At 50.4% G+C, this 19,051-nt stretch overlaps 1 protein-coding gene across 1 annotated transcript in view; it reads right to left on the reverse strand.

Annotated features, from left to right (window-relative positions):
- Positions 1-4,782: 4,782 nt before the first annotated feature.
- Positions 4,783-19,051, reverse strand: part of MROH7 (maestro heat like repeat family member 7) — a gene marked incomplete at its 3' end in the record, with an annotated part of 43,035 nt that continues 28,766 nt past the window's right edge. Inside the window, exons 16-23 of the mRNA XM_081305615.1 lie at positions 17,952-18,066; positions 13,705-13,845; positions 12,723-12,902; positions 12,017-12,172; positions 11,612-11,734; positions 7,900-8,002; positions 5,553-5,615; positions 4,783-5,027 (exon numbers count right to left, since the gene is read on the reverse strand). Of these exons, the coding sequence (XP_081161741.1) occupies positions 4,783-5,027; positions 5,553-5,615; positions 7,900-8,002; positions 11,612-11,734; positions 12,017-12,172; positions 12,723-12,902; positions 13,705-13,845; positions 17,952-18,066 (1,126 nt within the window). The remainder of the gene's footprint in view (positions 5,028-5,552; positions 5,616-7,899; positions 8,003-11,611; positions 11,735-12,016; positions 12,173-12,722; positions 12,903-13,704; positions 13,846-17,951; positions 18,067-19,051) is intronic.

The following is a 19,051-nucleotide window of genomic DNA, read 5'->3' on the forward strand; positions in this document are numbered from 1 at the left end:
TGCCCTTTGTTCAATCCTCCGGGTGGCCCTGACCCGCGCGCCTCGGGTTCCGCCCGCCTGCACGCCCAAGCTCCACCCCTCTCTAAGGAGCGAGATCTCTCCAGCCCGGACCTCCTACAGTGCTTTAGCGGTGGTGGGTAAGCTCAGGCCCCACTGACTCCCCACTATTACTTCATTCACTTGTTAGCAAGAAGTTACTAGGCTCCTTCTGTTTGCTATAACTTCTAAGCCCTGGGTTCAGAGATGGACAGAGCAGATGAAACGTGCCCCGTAAGCACCAGAGTGGAGACACGGAGAAGGGATGAGATGTGAGATTGTCAGGTGGTAGCAAGAGCTGTTGGAGAAAAGTGCCAAGTAGGGTGAACAGCCATTCAAGCAAAGAGGAGGCCTGGGAAAGACCAGGAGATGTTTGTTCCCACAGAGGGAATGGACAGCATGATGCCCAGGAAGGAGCAGGTGGGCACCCCTGCCTGTGGAACACTCAGGAGCCCTCCCCCCCACCCCCAACAGGAGGCTAGAGCGCCTGGAGCAGAATGAGACTGAGCCAGGAAATGACGAGGTGGGAGGTACAAAGAGGATGTGATTGTGAGGACCTGGCTTTCCTTAGGGTGGCATAGGACATTTAAGGAAGGAGTAACTGATCAGATGTGTCTAGTTCCCCTTTTTTTTTTGGGGGGGGGGGGTATTGGGGATTGAACTCAGGGGCATTCAACCACTGAGCCACATCCCCAGCCCTATTTTGTATTTTTATTTAGAAACAGGGTTTCACTGAGTTGCTGAGCACCTCTCTATTGCTGAGACTGGCTTTGAATTTGCAATTCTCCTGTCTCAGCCTCCCAAGCCCCTGGGATTGATTACAGGTGTGAGCCACTGCACCCAGTAAATATGTCTATTTCTGAGCCTAACTACCTCCTCACCCCCACAACTGGCCTGGGAACAGGGTGTGCAGTTCAGATGAGGTGAGCCTGCTTATCCAGCTACTGTGGCTTCCTAAAGTGGCATTCAGAAACCACCTGGTCACCCCGCAGATGGCTGCAGGACTGTATGGGCTGTCATGGCCTTGGTCTAGAATAAAAAGCAGACAGGTAATAGACCAATCTAAACTGGCACTAGGTTACAAGTGTGCATAACGGAGACACAGAAGATTGGGGTCTAGGAAGGCCACACATAGAAGGTGACACAGAGCTGAGAGCAGATGAGGAAGATCTCTGCACATGGATAGGAGTCTGGAGGGAGCTGGGAAATTCAGACAGTATTTGCCCAGGTGCAGAGAGAGGCATAGAGGTATCTAACAGCCTGTTGTGGTACTGCAAGATATAAGAGGTGAGGCCACTAAGGTGGACAGAGGCCAGAGGGCCTGACTGCCCCATTAGCCTTTATCCTGCAGAGAAGAATGAGCCACTGAAAAGACCCAAAGAGAAGGAAAGCCTGAGCTGCCAGGTAAAGGATTGGTGGAGGGAGGCTGAATTACGAGATTGATAAGGAAGTTGCTTGTGAGCCAGCAGTGGAGCTGGCAGGCTTAGCCGATATGGGGACGAGGGAGAGCAAAGCTCAAGAGGATGCTGGAGAATCATCACCCTCCCAGGGTCTGGACTGTCTTTATCTTTTAACTCTGTCAGAACACCTGGTCCAAGTGTTCCCTTTCCTCCAGACCCAAGCCTCCTTTTTTATACTTCTCCATGCTCACTCCCTAATCCTGGTTTCCTTCCTAATTCCCCTCTTCTTTATCTTTTCCTTTCTTAAATACAGAGCCTATAAAGTGCCTTTGCTTCTGTTTTAGTCCATTTTCTATTGCTATAACAGAATACCTGAGAATGGATAATTTATTTTAAAAAGAGATTTATTTTGGCTTGTGATTCTAGAGACTGGGAAATCCAAGAGCATGATACTAGCATCTTCTCAGCTTCTGGCAAGGGCTTCCTGCAGCTTCAACTCATGGCAGGAAGCATGTGCAAAGAACAGGCATGTGCAAAACAGAGACTACCAGAGTGGGCTTGCTTCATGACAACCCTCTCTTACAGTGACTAGCCAGTCCTATGAGAGCAAGAACTCATGCAAGAAAGGCAGCAATCCATTCATGAGGCTCTGCTTCCAGGCCCCACCTCCCAGCACCACTCATTGAAGACCAAGCCACAACACGAGTTTGGGTGGGGACAAGCAGTGTTCAGTCCACAGTAGCTTCCATTTTTTTTTTCACTTGATCCCTATAGAATCTGTACAAACACATTTTTCAAGTAATAGCAGGGGAGACTCAGAGAGAGGAAGTGACTTGCCCAGTGTTCTTGAGCCTTCCAACTCAAGACTACTTGGCCAATAACTGACCAAATCTCTGCTATGCTCAGAGGCCATCCAGACACAGAATACAGCAATTGTTGACAAGACCATCCCAGACCTGGGTTCTGACCAATGAAAACAGCAGTGCCTCTGAACAGAGAGAGTTTGGCTGTGGCTTGGAGATCAGTGCCTCCACTGGTCCCCTCATATGACCTTCACAAGGCCCATCCCTCCTTAAGAAGTGTCAGGCTGTGTCTTCATCTGTGGAATGTGGGCAAGAAAGCTGACCCTCAATCCCCAGGGCTACTGTGAGTCTCACAGAGGCAATGGTTATGAGCATTCTTGGCAGTTAAAGGGTTGTGCAAATGGACTCCCCCCACACACTCCCACCCTCTGGCCCAGTATCCCAATAATCTTGACCTACCATTTACTGGAGGACAACTGTGTGGTCAGCTTCATTGGTTCCTCATCCACATCAGGAGCTTAGATGATGTGCTCCTCAGGCTTCTGTTGCTCCCATGCTGTCCCTCCCCCACTGTGCACAAATGTTTGTTTTCATCTCAGACCCTCTGCTGAGCACCACCTATTGCAGCTGCCTTAGTATGTTCAGGCTGCTATAACAAAATACCATAAATTTTGTGACTTATAAACAACAAAATGTTTATTCCTTGCAGTTTTGGAGGCTAGAGGGTCTGAGATGAAGACACCAATAGATTTGTATCTGGTTAGGGACAGCTTCTGCTTCATAGCACCATCTTTTTTACCATGTCCTCACATGGCAGAAATGATGAGGGAGCTAGCTCTCTGGTATCTCTTATAAGAGCACTAAGCCCATTCATTAATCCTGAATCACCTCTTAAAGACCCTCTTTTTAATTTTTTTTTTTTTTTTTAGTTGTAGGTGGACACTATACCTTTATTTTATTTGTATGTGGTGCCAAGGATCAAACGCAGTGCCTCACATGTGCTAGGCAAGCGCTCTACTGCTGAGCCACAACCCCAGCCCCGACCCTCACTTCTTAATAGCATCATATTGGGGTTCAGAATTTCAACATATGAATTTTGGGGTGACATATTCTGTCCACAGAAGCAGCCAGCACTCTCATGGATGGCTTCACTATCATGTTGACAAGGTCTTCAATTCACTGTGTCCAGACTGACCTTTATCCCCTGCTTTATTCCCTACCCTGCACACCCTCCTCTGGCCCTGGTTCACCTCTAAACATGTTGTCACCATTGGCTCAGTCATCCATCACAAGTGGAATTGCTGGGTCGTGTGTAGGCATAAACTATGACCAAATAGTGACAGTTCCAATCCCAAATAGCTGTACCAATGTATGCCCCACCTGTATCCGTATGAGGGAGCTTTCTAAAGCTGACATCCACCCATCTCTCTGCCTGCTTAGCATCCCACAATGCCTTCCTGTGGATGAAGTCTTCCTCCTTGACACAGCCTCCCCTATGTCCTCTCCCTGCCCTCTAGGCTTCATCCCACTACAAACCTGCAGTTGTTTCTTGGCCCTGCATACCCTGCTCCCCTCCATACATGCCCACTGTGTAGTCATCTTTAACCCACACCCGGGGGTTCACTTCTTGGGAAACCTTGCCTGACTCCCCTATCCCCACCTGGCCTACATACCTCCTCTGGACTCCAAAGTCTCCCAAACCCCCTGTTGTACTTTTGGTGTGTCTTTATATGTATCTGATTCATCTGTTAGACCAAAATTTGTCTGCCTCGGCATTTTAAACAATTTGAACTGAATGACTGTGGGGACTGTCCTGTGCATTGTGGAATGCTTTGCTTAGTAGCATCCCTTAGTCTCTGTCCATCAGATGTTAATAGCATCCCCACCCTCAAGTCATTAGCCAAAAATGTTTCTGGATGTTGTGAAATATTCCCAGGGGATCAGAAGTACTCCTAATTGAGAACTGCTGCATCATACTCTGGACCTGGGCTCAGGACCTGGGGATGGGTCTCATTCATGTCTGTATCACTGGCATCCAGAGCAGTCCTGGCCCAGGTTAAGAGGTCAACAAATACTGCTTGAATCTGTGGTGGAAAATCACCAGGCCAAAACCCAAGGGTAGGTCTCAGAGATCAGGGTTCTGGGATATACAGATGCCATAGAGTTGGGGGTGTCTCTTCCCCTCCTTTCCTTCCCCCAAGGGGGATCCAAATCATCACCTCCTTTTGCTCTTATAATGAAGGGAAGACGTCCAGCAGGCTTACAGTGCAGCCTTAGGCAAGCCCCTTCGCCCCTCTGAGCCTCAGCTTCCCCAGTTATACAAAGTGGACAAAACAGCCTACATTTATCAGTAAATGTCAAATGAGTCAACAAGCAAAGGCCATGACAAATCCTCACAGATTCATCACACAGAGTGATGGCTGCTTGGAGCCTGGGGTGTCTCCCATGGGGAAATGCTCATGATGGAGAGGTAAGCCACCGGGCATTTGTAGTGAGCACAGTTGCACTTGGCCACCTTGAGCCCGGATGGGGACTCGGGGACATCACTGCTTCAAGGACATCTTCCAGGAGTTCAGTGCCTGCAGGATCCAGGAGCGCCGTTGGTGGGAAGTGGGCAGATTCTCACAGCTGGGGCTCCAGCGGTGAGTGATGGCTGGGTCACACATCCATGAGTCCCCACGTGGCAGTGGCCATGAGTTCCGCCAGCAGCTGGCCAGGATGTGGTCCTGGGCCTGGGCCGCACAGATGCACACTGATGCTTCTGGATCATGTCTCAAGTTTTCCAGAGCTGAGTCATGGGAGGAGGAAGGCCACGTGTTAAGATCCCTCAGCAGGTCTCACACCTCATCCTTCCTCTATTCCTTGGCTTGGGTGCCCTCTCTCGGCATCCCCTCATCTCACTTTCCTCCCAGCCCTTGATTGTTCACACCTTTCAATGCCTGAATCAAAACCAGCCTCCTCTTGGAAGCCCTGGGATGGTCCCAGCCTGCCTCCATGTTCCCATTGTCTTCACTGTTACAAAATGAACATGTGTCCCCTTAAGGGTCTAGACTATTCACTCTGCATGATGTGGTTTCTGTTATCCTTTTTGAAACTCATTTATTTAATAAGATGTAAGCTCCCCAGAGTAGGGCTGTGTGTTCTGCCTCTTAACAAGGTATCTAACACTGTGCTTGCCTCAGCTAACAATGAGCAGAGCTGAAGTGAGCTGAAGACCCTTGCCTTAGGACATGCCCTGCATTCCTATTGCCCACTCTGATCCTGTTTGCTGAATCACTGCCCCAGACACATCACCTACCCAGGCACTACTTACCACCTTTCACTTCATTCAGCCAATCTTCCGTCATTATACTCTCCATGCAGGGGACCAGGGACCCTTGAGCATAATCCAAAAGGTGAGGGTGTCCATCTGATTTTGACACCACCACCTCATCCCCACACCAGGCCCTCAGGGATGCTTTCCTTGCCCTCCTACAGCCTACAACTGAGGGCATGAAAGGAGAACTTCATTTTGATTGGGAGCAGATTCCTTAAGAAGGGCTGGGAAAGGTCCAGCGGGCAGGGATAGCATCAGAATAGGGGCAGGATCTGGGCTGCAGTGGACTGACAGTGCCACTCCAGGCTGGGCCCTTACTCCACTGGGCCTCAATTTCCTCAGCTGTGACATGGGAGGAGCTGCCCCTGCTGTCCACTCCTCAGGGAAGTGTGAGCAACAGTAACATGCAGGATGCTCTGCACCCTGCACACCTGCCAGGCAGGCTGCTAGCAGAGTCCCCAGAAGGACTGAGACTCAGCTGTGCTGGGTCAGCTCAGTAGCTGGGAACTGCTCCCAGTGGCCCCATGGCCAAGTCTCTTGCTGCTGCCAGCCTGTGTGCCTGGCTCCCACAGCACCTGCAGGTCCCTGAACCTCTCACTTCTCAGCAGGTCCTTGCCTCACAGCTTACTTGTCCTTTTATGTTCCGTTTAGCAAGAAATCCTTCCTGATCCTGCCCCCAGTCTGGGTTAGGTGCCTGTCTATGTTTCCAGAGTTTTCTCTGTCTATACTATGTTGCATTTTACTTATGATTTATGAATCTTTATCTTCCACCAGACAGCAGTTTCTTGATCTTAGGTATACTTGGGGAGTGAGAGTGGAAAGGGAAGTCTCTGAGAATCCTAAAATTACATGCAAAAGTGTGTGCATATTGTGCCCTTTTCTAGAGTAGTGATCATAACTTTCAAGTCTCACAGAAGATTTATGACTCAGAAGAGGTAAAAAAGCACTGCAATGTGTCAGGAGCTGTCTGTGAGCAGAGCCAGCCTCTGCTCAGCTTTGTTTCCCCAGCACAGGTCTGGCACAGCGTGTTAAACACTAACATTTTTAGAAGTGGGTGATCTGGAGCAAGATTTGAATCAGCAACCAGGAAATAGATGGTGTTCCATGTAATAAGCTGCTTCTGAGCAGCACCTTACATTCTCAGGCATGTCCTCAGTCCTAGGCATTGTTCCTCTGTCCCAGCATGATCATGTTAACAGACCATCCCCCCAGCTCCTTGTCCCCATCAACATCACCTTCCAAGGGCTCTTCCTTTCTCTAGCCTAAGAATCATGCCTGGTACATAGTAGGTGTCAACCAATACTTGCCAAAAAAAAAAAAAAAACAAAAACAAAAACAAAACAGAAGGATGGATGCATGGGGGGGGGGTAGACGAATAGATGAGTGGATGGCTCGTTAGTTGGATGGGTGGATACGTGGGTGGGTGGCTGGCTGGTTGGCTGGCTAACTGGATGGATGGGTGAATGGGTGGGTGGATGAGTGGATGGGTGGATGGATGGTTAGCTGGATGGGTGGATACAGGACTGGCTGCCTGGCTAGGTGGGTGAATGAATGGATGGATGAGAAACAACAAATTAATTGAGGAAAGGCAATAAAAGAACCTTCACTTTACAAAGGTCATCACCTTGAAGCCTGTGTGCAGCAAGGTCTCCTGGTCCTCAGTGAAGGGAGCATGGTTATTTGGAGGCAAGGTAGAGGAACAGGGGCGGTACCCCAACATGCCATCACAAGGGTTGTTTGGAAGGATTTGGGACAAGGGTAACTTATTTGGTTTCTTCACAGAAAGGCAGGGATTGTGATTGTGGGAAAGAGAAGTGAAAACAACTGACATTGAACACCTTGATGAGCCAGGCCTCACCTTTTTAAAAATATTCTCATCCAGTCTATGAAATAGGAGTTGATCCTTATTTTACAGATGGGGAAACTGAGGCTCCATGGGAATAAATGAGCCAGTTGGAGTCACACAGGAAGGGAGATTCTACTTGACTCTCTACCCAGTTAGTCCCTACTGCTGCAGTCAATGGGGATTTGCCTAGATTGCTGCTTAGCTCGGACCCATGTTGTACTCCAAAGGGAAATAGCAGTCTGCTGTGTATAGTTGCCAGGGTTGTGACCTGTACAAAGGCTTAAGGCTGACTCAGCCTGAGGCCCACTTCTTAGCCACAATCTTTGAGGAGGGAAGACCACTGTAACATGCATCACAGCTGATGGCTGGCCAAGCCTTGCACATAAGGGGAGGTGTCTGCCCAGGTACTAGATGGGCTGGCAGCCTTGAAGGAAGCAGACTGGAGAGCAGGCAGATCCGACCCCTGGAAGCAGGACTGATTGTGTTAGAGCAGGTTACCTATGAACATGACCGAAGATTTCCGGAGGGAGGCCCTTGAGTTTTTGGCATACTCCAAGCTCTGGCCGAGGAAGTTGAAGGCATTCTCTGTATGGGTGTTTACCTGGAGCAAAGAGAAACCCAAAAGTGCTGGGTCCTCAGAGAGATTCATTCCCCATCTACCCATCTTGAAGTTAGAAATAGTGACCCTGCCCAATAGTCACACTTTTGTCTCCTTGCTTCCTAAATATCTCTGCCCTCTCCCTGAGGCTCCCAAAGGGGGCCTCATCTCCTCTTAGCTGATTGCAATGGTGTTCCTGTCTTGTGTATCCCTTCTTCCAATCCATTCCCTTGCTGCTGCCTGAAGGAAAGTTCCCAAATGCAGATCCTGCTCCTGAGATCAGAATGGACATGACAGGCAAGGAGATAGATCTGTTCAGAGTGAAGGATTCAAGTTTTAGAGCAATGGGGGAATAAACTAGGGATTGGAGGCTCTTAAAATCCAGACAGGAATGGGACTTATTCATACATTGGAAAGTAGGAAGCCAGCATTCATTTGTGGCAGGGCAGTGACAAAGCAGTGTTTGGGTAAAATAGCCTGACAGTAGTAATCAGAATGGGTTTGATGAGCAGGAACAGGGAGGTGTCCAGCTAAGAGGCGAAGAGAGATGGTGAGAAATCTGATCGGATCATTCTCCTGTTGACAGACCCTGCACACTGAGGTCTAACCTCCTGGGCCTGGCATGCAATGCCTTCAGAAAGCCTAGTGCAGATCTAGAACGCTATGCTTCCAATACACATCCCCTGCCCCCTCCCCACTACCTCTCCACCTGCCACACACCCTGCTGCAGACCAAGAATATGGCCTGCTCCCCCAGATCTATGCCTTGCACAAACAATTGTTCCCTCTCTTCAACCAATAAATTACCTCTCACACCCTTCCAGCCTTAACTCAGAAGCCTTCTGTGACCCTCAGGCAGAGCTCACCCACCACCTTGATGCTTCTGCAGCATCTTGCACATCCTGTCATGGCAGCGTGTTGTGATTATTTATACCGTCTTCCCACCAGACAGGGAGCTCTCCCAAGATAAGGGCCCTTTCACTCAAGCTTAGAGTCCTCAGCACTTGGATAGGGCCTGGCTTGAAACCAGTGCCCAGAAAGTGTTGGATGAATGAATGAATGAACAAATGAACAGCAAGTTCAGCAGGTTATTAACAACAACAGCTGTCTCCTCCTCCTCCTCCTCTTCTTCTGCTTCTTCCTCTCTCTCTCTCTCTCTCTCTCTCTCTCTCTCTCTCTCTCTCTCTCTCTCTTTGTACTGGGCATGTAGCTCTCAGTAGCACTTTACCACTGAGCCACATCCCAGCCCTTTTCTTATTTTTTTATTTTGAGACAGAGTCTTGCTGAGTTGCTTTGAGCCTTGCTAAATTGCTGAGGCTGGCCACAAACTGCAGTCCTCCTGCCCCAGCCTCCCAAGTTGCTGGGATGACAGGCATGCACCACCAGACCTGGCTACTGACCTCTTCTTAAAGCTGAAGCTCATATGACTTTCACATGAGCAAAGCTGTTGATGGCCTAGAGAGCAAGGAAGAAAGTGAGAATCCATAGAGGTCTTCCATGCAGGACATGAGCTAGGTGCCACAAGTAGCTGGCAGAGCAGTGGCCAGCAGTGTTTTAAATAAGCTAAATTGATACTTTGTTAATGTCTTTAAAATGTAGGTTTCAAACTTTTCTCCTGAAACCAGAGCACCTGGCCTTTGACAGGGCCAGGGCCCTCCCAGTTCACAGGCTGCACTATGTCCATGTCACTCATGATCACTGTCTGCCTAGCCACTGTAGGTATGTAAATTAGCAACACTGCCCAAACTTCTTCCAGACCTCTTTCCCCTCTGTAAAGTGATGGAAATAATATTAGAGGCTTGACTACAGAGGCTTTGAGTGTGGCTGATAGCAGTGGGACCTTGTTACTTTTTATATTTATGTTAAACTCCTGGGTGCAAGATGCCTGCTTACACCTTCACGTGGGAAGAGCTTAGTCCCCCAGCTATTGGGATTGCCTGCTGAAAACTGCCTGACCCAGGAAATGTCCCTTTCCAGGGTGGTTGGCATCCAGGGATAGATGGACACAGGGGCATAAAGACCTGACTCCAGCCAGGTGTGGTAGCACATTCCTGCAATTCCAGCTCCATGGGAGACTAAGGCAGGAAGATTGCCTGAGCCCAGGAGTTTATGGCTAGCCTGGGCAACACAGTGAAACCCAGTCTGGGGGGGGGGGGGGAACACACACACACACACACACACACACACACACATATATACACACACATGCATGTCTGACCCCTGAGCCCATTTTGATACTCTCACTTCAGGGTCTTAGGGTTGGCTGAGACCTCCGCTGAAGTTCCACTGCAGCTCTACTTCTTCCTCTGCCACCGACCCCTCTTTTCCCTTCCACAGGGCTGATTCAACGGAGCTCCTCCTAAACCTTCCAAGCTAATCTCATCTGCCCACGACAACAGGGAGGAGAGATTGGGACTCCATGGTAAATCCTGCCAAACATTCTACATTTGCAGTGCTGTCCTTCTCAGCACGAGCATGGTTTGCTCCTACTCAGACTGCCCCCAGGTACCACCTAGCAAGGGGCTTTTGTGGTTAAATTAATTTACCTTGAAGTCAACAACCACAAATGCTTTTCCTTAGCACAAAACATCTCAGAGACTTTCATGTGCTGAGATGCACACATCAGAAAGCATTGCCTAAATTTATTCATCCTAGAACTTCTCCCCACACCTACCTGGGGCATATCTGGTGAAACTAGTGTCACAGGGAATACATCCTGGGGATTGCTATTGCAGAAAAGGAGGCCACTGTAACCCCTTATGCAGGGATACATTGTACAGGCTAGGGGTTGTGGGTATAGCTCCCATGTTTGCCTAGTACATGCAAGGTCCTGGTTCCATCTGAGCAACACAGAAAATATTATCTACGTATAAATGTATAATATAAATATATATTATACATGCAAAATATATAGAGAGAAAGACTAGTGTTTTTTTGTTTTGTTTTGTTTTGGGTGCCAGGATTGAACTCAGGGGAACTTGACCACTGAGCTACATTCCAGCCCTATTTTGTATTTTATTTAGAGACAGGGTCTCACTGAGTTGTTTAGCATCTCGCTTTTGCTGAGGCTGGCTTTGAACTCACAATCTTCCTGCCTCAACCTTCCTAGTCGCTGGGATTACAAGCGTGCACACCACACCTGCCTCAGGCTAGTGTTTTAACAATGCCACCCTGGTGGTCTGGAAGGGGAGTAGATTAAAATTAAAGGCTGGGAGACCCACCAGATAGCTGGACTCATGGCCCCAATGAGAGAGAGTTAGGATTTTTAAGACTGATCAGATGTGGAAGGTGAGAAAAAGGAGTCTAGGATGATTCTAGGTTTCTGCTTTGAGAACCTAGAGGGTCAGAGCAAGAATGAAAGGGATGTCTTTAAAGTTCAAAAGAGACGTGCTAGCTCACAGTAACCCCCACAGGGGTCACTGGTCCAGTAAGCCAGTGGAGAGGGACCACCAGAGGTGGGGAGAGAAGTCAGAGATGGGTTTTCCAGAGCCAACCAGTTGTAGGTGGTCATGGAAATTGTCAGGATGCTGATGTGCAGAGAAGGATAAGAGAAGGATGGGATCCCCACCTGCAACACACTTGCAAGGAGCCTGGGCAGAGTCTGGAAACTCACAAGGTACTTGCAGATTTTGGCCACCGCCTGTGGCTGGTTGTCCCAGGGCTTCCGGCTATAAGCTTTTTTGGGCAACTCCCAAGTCATGAAACAAGAACAGCGGAACAGGGTCTTCACACATTTCTGGGATCAAGAGAGAGGGAATACCAAACTATGAAATTCTAAGACACTCAGAACATGTTCCAGGAAAAAAAAAAAGTGTGAAAAGTGGATTTTGGAAAAATCAATTCCTATTTGAAGGGGTACAAGTGAAGTCAGGCATTTTCAGGGAGAATCCTGACATAGACACTTTGGGAAGACAGATGTGGCTGGACATAAATAACCGCCCCCAATGGGTTGTTTGTGGTCCGGGTTTGTTTCCACAAAGGGAGACATAGCTACAGGCCCAGTGCCCCACACGCTCACCTGGCCCACCTTGGTGTTGCCCTCCTGCATGATCAACAGTAGGGGCACCAAGGTATTGATCAGCTGCTCCTCCATGGCCTGAGTGCGGGGTGGCCGAAGTTTCTGGACCACCTTCCCGTATATGTTGATGCAGGAGAGGCGCACATCCTCTCTTGACTGCAGCAGACCCCAGGCTCAGAACGCCCCTCCTCCAGGAGGAGGCTCCATGGCCTTCTTTTCCCTCATTCTGAGGGGCCCTCCAGGCACAAAGACACAGAGACAAAGAACAGCCAGGCCACCCAGTGGGGCTGTCTGGGGCCACTACTCCTCCCCCAAGCTTAGGTCTGGAGTTCTCTTCATTCTTCTCAGCCAGGGCCCTCACTCACTTAAAAGGTGCCTTTGTGCCAAGTGGGGAAATGCCCCCCTCTACCAGGACTGGTTAAAAAAGAAGTATCCCTTTTTTAGGTGAACCAACAGCAATATGATCACCTTCTCTGGTCAGACTTGATTAGCTCCCTCCAGGGGGAACCAATTAGAATAAGGAATCTTCTCTGGATGAACCAATTACAAGAAGATAAGGACCAGGTGAAACAAGGTGCCCCTTCTTCTGGTCTGGGGCCCTACTCAGAACCCAATGGGGTAGGGGCCAGCAGGGGAGGATTACAGCCCCCCAAGTTAGTAGGGAACCCCACTCCCTATCCCTCCCTCAACCTGCGGGAGTCCTTACATCACTGAAATGCGGAAGTAGGACCTGTAGCATCTCCACATAGACTGAGCTGTCCATCAGTTTCCGGTCCTGCCCCTTGAAGATGGTCTTGAGATTGTGGACCGCCTCTACCACGAGTACCCCATCCACATTCTTCAGGCCCTTCACCATGGACGGCAGGAGGGCCTGCACCTTGGCCGTCTGTGGAACAGAGCCATTTGAGAGAGGGGTTCCTATCTGGGCTAGCAGGTAGGAGACTTGGCCTCTAGTTCACCAGTTGCACTTGGTGGCCCAAGTCCAATCCCCTGGCCTTTGTGTATTACCTGCCACCTGCCTGAATGCCCTCACTCAAGCTCTTCCCTCTCCCTGAAACCTTCTTTGGCCTTATTAACTCCTTCCTTGCCTGGATTCCTAGGATCTTTGGGACTAGGTAGGTGATGTCTTGCATTTTCAGTCAGCTTCCTACAGCTAAGCCCTGTCCCTTTGTCCTGGCTACATCCTGAGCTGCAACAGTGCAACAGAAAAACAAAGCACTTTTAAAAATGTCAATAACAGGGGTGGGGTGGTGGGGTGGTGGTGGGGTGGTGGTTGGGTGGGGGGGGTGGGCCTGGGGTTGTGGCTCAGCAGTAGAACGCTCGCCTAGCACATGCGAGGTGCTGGGTTTAATCCTCAGCACCAAATAAAAATAAATATTTTCTTTAAAATGAACCCTGGCCTCCCCCAACCATAATGATGATCTGTAAAATAATAATAACTACTGCCATTCCCTTCCCTCCTAGCACCTGCCTTCAGAGTCACTGTGGGAAACCCTGATTAGAAAGTATTCAAAAAGAACATAATACGTAAAGGTTACAAAGGTAGATCCATTGTACAGATGAGACCACTGAGGATGGACAGAAATGGGCTCTGATTCCAGCCATGAGCTGAGATGCGGATGGCTGAGCTCCATACTCCTCCAGCCCAGGGCCAGGCTAGGCTAGGTGTTCCTCTGCCTTCCACTCACCTTCTCAGCCCTACGGGCCAGGATGACCAGGCCTCGGATGGACAACACCTTCATGACAGGGTCACGGTGGCTCAGACCTTCCACCATCCGCCCCAGAGAGTACTCCTCGGGGATCCTGCGCACCTGTTCCATCTGGAGGAGCTGAGGAAACCAACAGCAATTACTCCCAGGCTGAGGTGCGAGTGGCCCACAGGTCTGCCACACTTGGGGAAAACCAGGCTCAGCTTCCGCCTAGAGCTGCAGACTTGGAAAACCAGCAGCTGGCTGGAGACCTCCTCTGCATGTCCTCGACACCTCGTGGCAAAAACGATGTCTCTCCCCAGTTCAGAGCCCTGTGCCTCTCCCTGCCTGTGCCATCCAGCCCCTGCTGGCCCCTGTGGCCTCATTCACACCATGCCCACCCAAGCTGCCCACTGTTCCCAGAAGGGCTGGGCTGTCTTGTCCCTTCTGTGCTGGTAGGATGCCCTTCTGCTGGGACGCCCACCTCCTCTCTGACCCCCACCACCTTCCATGGCTCCATCCAAAACTCAACCGCTGGAGCCATGCTGGACCTGAACATCCCAAGGCAGCACCTGGAAACCTTCAGGCCCCTTCGGCCCTGTGTGCCCCTCCTGGCCACCTGGGGGCTTCCTTGGGGGCAAAGATCAAGGCTTCCTCCTTGGGCTGGGTACCTAACCTGAGCTCTGGGGTGAAGTGTGAGACTAGGGAACACCTGCAGCGTGAGCTCAGGCCCAACATGAACTCTGGCCCCTTCCTTCCTGAGGACTGCCCTTCCCCTGTCCCCACTGCCCTCCTTCCTCTCCCTCATGCCCTCCCTTCAGTTTCTGCCCTTAGCCTCATGAACACGTGTCCCATTGTGCCCATGCCTAATACCTACCACCACTATTAAGATCTGTGTCTGTGAGAAGGGATCACAGGGCACAGGGAGAGCTGTAGGAGAGGGTGGGCGGTTGACCAGAGGGAGGGGACAGGGAAGAGTGGCTGCACCCACCACCCACCCGTCCTTCCACACGGCTTGGCACCAGGTCCAACAGGAGAGGCACAGTGATGTTGGCTGTGCTGACACACAGAAAGCACTTTCTAGGTGCCAGGCTCTGTTCTAAGGACATATGTGAGCACATGTCATCCTCATTGAAATTCAGTGAGGCAGGCGATTCAGTCTTCAAATTGCAGGTGAGGCACAGGCAGGCTAAGCAACTCACCCAAGTCACAGAGTTCCTTCCCTGAGTTTAACTGCCCTTGGAGCAGCAAGCACACACAAGGACAATCACAGGTAGAGGGCTATGGGGTGCAGGCACAGGCACCTCTGCTGGGGAGGTGGAAAAGCCTGAGCCCACAAGATGACCCTTGCCCCAGAGAGGCAGGGCCAGTGCTCAGGGCTCCTAAGGATTGCTGGGATCAGAAAATCTGGAGTCCCTGACCTTGTAGTGGACCTGGAGACACCCCTGAGGTCTACCAAGTTCCAACCTTCACCCCCTCCCCCAAGAATCTGTGTGTCAGCCACTAGCAGACTTAGAGAGAAACCCCTCCCAAGAGACTAACCAGGGCAGAATCTCTGCTCTCCCTGGGATGTGTGGCCTTGAAAACGACCCCTGGCCTCCCTCAACCATAAGCACCACAATTATTTGCAAGGTTGTGTGCAGACCAATGGGGTTGAAGTGGCACCCCCTTTCTCCACAGAAACGCCCTCTTCACCATGGCTGATTTTAGGACCGTCAGCAAAAGAGTCTCTGCAAAAGAGTCCAGTGTAGATAAACTTCCAATTTTCGTGTCGCCCTGTTTACTTGGCCACTGGCCGAGAAGATACCAGCACTCCAGGTGCCGGACACCCCCTTACTAGTTTTCACAAACGTATCCAGTATAGTACTTTGAAGAAATGTGCAAACAAGGCCTCTGGCCTTGAGCTGGGCTTCACAGAGATGTCTACATTTGTAAGGTAAGTTACAAATGGGCTCCATGGTAACAGCTGGCAGGGGGAGGAAAGAAAGGGGAGAAGAAGCTCTCCCCCCCCCTCAGGTGTTGTCCTTGAAGAGTTAACTTGCCCAAAACAGTGAAAGAAAAAGCTGCTTTTATGTGAACTTCTGCAGACTGTGAACTTCTGAGCCCCTCCCCTTACGTGCTAGGTATAAAACTCTGAAACTCCCTGAACTCAGGGTTCAGGGGATTGATTACAGCAAAATCTGTGCCCTCTGAACCTGGTTGCAGCCAAATAAAACTGTTTCCTGCTATCTTCGGTGCCTTGCCTCGTTTTTCCCTACAACAGGGTGACACGTGAACAAGGCTGCACACAGTAGGCCTGCAAGACGTGGTCCCTTCCCTTTCCATCACCAAGTCAGGGAAATCAGAAGTATAACTGAGCAGGAGCTGGAGCCCAGGGCTCCTGACTCCAAGGTTTGTCCTCCCTGGAGGTGACACATTCTGCTGATGCCCACAGGGCCTGGCAGTGTTCCTTTGGGCACTCACTTGCCCATCCAAACCCCACTTTCTGGAGCCCTCCTAGGTCGGGCCTGGGGATGGAATGCAAACACAACGTGGCCCCTTCTCCAGACTCACAGTGCACCCAGAGAGGGGAAAGATGCAAGAAGTTCCCCTGCTGTCTTCTGTCCATCTGACAAACTACTCACCTGTCAAGGCCCAAATGTCACCACCTCCAGAAAGCCTTCCTTATCCTTCTTACTATCCAAGCAGACATTGAGCCTCTTGCCTCTGAGCAATAAACCCTTGTAATAGCCAGGACTCCCCTGCATGACATCTGTCAGGTCATAAAAGGCAGACAAGTGTGGTGGCCAGGAGAGTGGACTTTACATTGTCAGTCAACAGATGAAGGGAAAAACAACTTGTGGTGTGTTCATATGATAGCAATCCAAAGGGAGGAGTCCTTCCACATGCCACACCTGGATAAATTGTGAAGACCGCTGCAGGGAGGGAAATGGCAGATACAGAAGGACAAAGTCCCCCCTTGCATGCAGCATCTAGAGTAGGCAAACCCATAGGGAGAGAAAGTAGAATGGAGCCAGGCACAGTGGTGCACGCCTGGAATCCCAGTGGCTCAGGAGGCTGAGGCAGGAGGATTGCAGGTTTGATGCTAGCCCCAACAACTTAGCAAGACTGTAAGCAACCTAGTGAGACCCTAGCTCAAAATAAAACATAAGGAGGGCTGGGATGTGGCTCAGTGGTTCAGTACACCTGGGTTCAATCCCTGATACCAAAGAGAGAGAGAGAGAGAGAGAGAGAGAGAGAGAAGAATGGAGGTTCCCAGGGCTGGGGGAGAATAGGAGAGGGAGCTAATGTTTAATGGGTACAGTTTCAGTTGGAGAAGAAAAAAAGTGTTTTGGAGGTGGACGGTGGTGATGAAGGCAGGATGATGACTGTACACTTAAAAGGGCTGAATGGCAGATACTATGTTATATATATATATATATATATATATATATATATATATATATATATATATATATATATATTATCCCAATAAGAATAAGAGAGAGGGAGAAAAGGAAAAAGAAGTGGGGGATTCTGGAACCCAAATGTCTGGCTTGGAATTCTGAATCTGCCACTTGGACCCTGGGAAAGGGACAGAAACCTGTGCCTCAGTTTCCTCCTTCAAAGTGATCATAGAATTACTGTAAGGATGAACTAGATCAATAAATGTAAGCTCCTAGCACATGCCTGGAACATGGTAGCGCTCAACAGATACCGCCGCTAAGGACTCTCCCCTTCTGGATCTGTCCCTTCCAGCTTTCCCTGACCTCTCTAGCACCCGCCCCCAGCACCTCCCACCAACTTCCTTCCTCCAGGAAGCCCTTCCTGACACCTCCTCCCTCGAGTCTCCTCTTCTCCCACCACAGCCTGGACTCCTCATCTTCAAACAAGTCGCACTATGGCCCCCCAGGTTAATATCTGAGTGTCCTTTGTCTCCCAGATGCACCAAGATGCATGTGATGATGATCCTCACCATCACCCTTCAAGACAGTTGCTGTGGGAGGCCAGGTGGGATCAAGTTCATATCAGCATCTCGATGCCTGGCAGCCAGGGTTGGTGGTTGCCTGGGGCAGTGGGGGAGTGTGGGGAGTGTGAGGAGGGGGTGAGCAAGGGAGGGAGACGGGTAGGGTCTTCATATTCTGAGAAATCATGCCCCCTAGAAAGGCTTTGGATGCTCTAAGGCACTGTTTGCACAGGAGAAATAACCACTGTTGTCACCTGAGGCCCGGGACAACCCCACCCCGTGCCCCGGTCCCAGTTGGTACCTCCACGAAGAAGGCCGTGGCGGTAATCTTGTGCTTCTCGTCGCCTCGCTCCAGGAGCGGGATGAGCAGGTAGAGGATACGGCACAGCTCCTGGCAGGAGTAGTGCACCATGGCCCTGGTGGGGGGACAGTCCCTTCAGGCTCTTCTGCCTCAGGGGACATGCCGGAGTTCGACCATGGCACTGGAAATCCCCCAAGCCAGGGTCATCTGGGTTCCTGTGTTCCCAGGCCCTCTCCCCAGTGGGATCTCTGAGATAACTAGTTTAACTCCTCCATTTTACAGGGGGGGAAACTGAGGCCCGGAGTGAAGGCAGTGTGCCTGAGGGCACAGAGCCAGTCAGTAAGAGACAAGCTGAAGACCCCGCTGCACAGGGCCACACCAGGAGGGAGGGACAGGAAGGAGGGGAAGTGAGGGTCCTTTCACTAAGCGCCAGGTGGCAGCCAAACTCTTTGACCTTGCTACTTGATTTGATCCTCACCATCACCTTCAAGGCAGTTGCTGTTATTATCCCCATTTCACAGCTTCGGCTGCTCAAGGGCACAGCGCTGGAAGGCAGCAGAGCTGAAGCCCCAACCCAGGGCTCCCCAATTCCTGCTGCCTGGCTCACTCTAAGCTAGAGGTGCTCAAAGTGCCCCCTCCACCCACCACCCAGCATCAGCACCACCTGAGAATCTATTAGAAATGCACATTCTCAGGTCCTAGTCCAGATCTCCCAAAGCAGGAACTCAGAGCAGCAGGCTCCGGAGATGGTCCCAATGCATGCTCAAGTATGAGGCCCATGCATGATGCTCCAAAACTCAGCAAATCAAGACAATGTGGCAGGCAGGAAATAGGGACAGCAGTGAGATGGCCTGGGTTCAAATTCTGGCCCTAGCACTAGCTGTGCGATTTGAAGCAGTCACTTAACTTCTCTGGGTTTCAGCATACTCCCATGTAACCCTGGGATACTAATAATGTAATTTCAATGGTCATGGTGAGAGAACTAAATGAGATCATCCATGTAACCACTCTCCACAAGGTGTTTAAAACATAGTTGGTGCTCAGTAAATGTAGTTGTGCCTCAAGACCCTGGGGAGAGTGCCCTCCTGAGCACTCCGGGG

The sequence above is a fragment of the Spermophilus citellus genome (assembly GCF_964194105.1).
Source record: "Spermophilus citellus genome assembly, chromosome: 9".
NCBI classification, from domain to species: domain Eukaryota; kingdom Metazoa; phylum Chordata; class Mammalia; order Rodentia; family Sciuridae; genus Spermophilus; species Spermophilus citellus.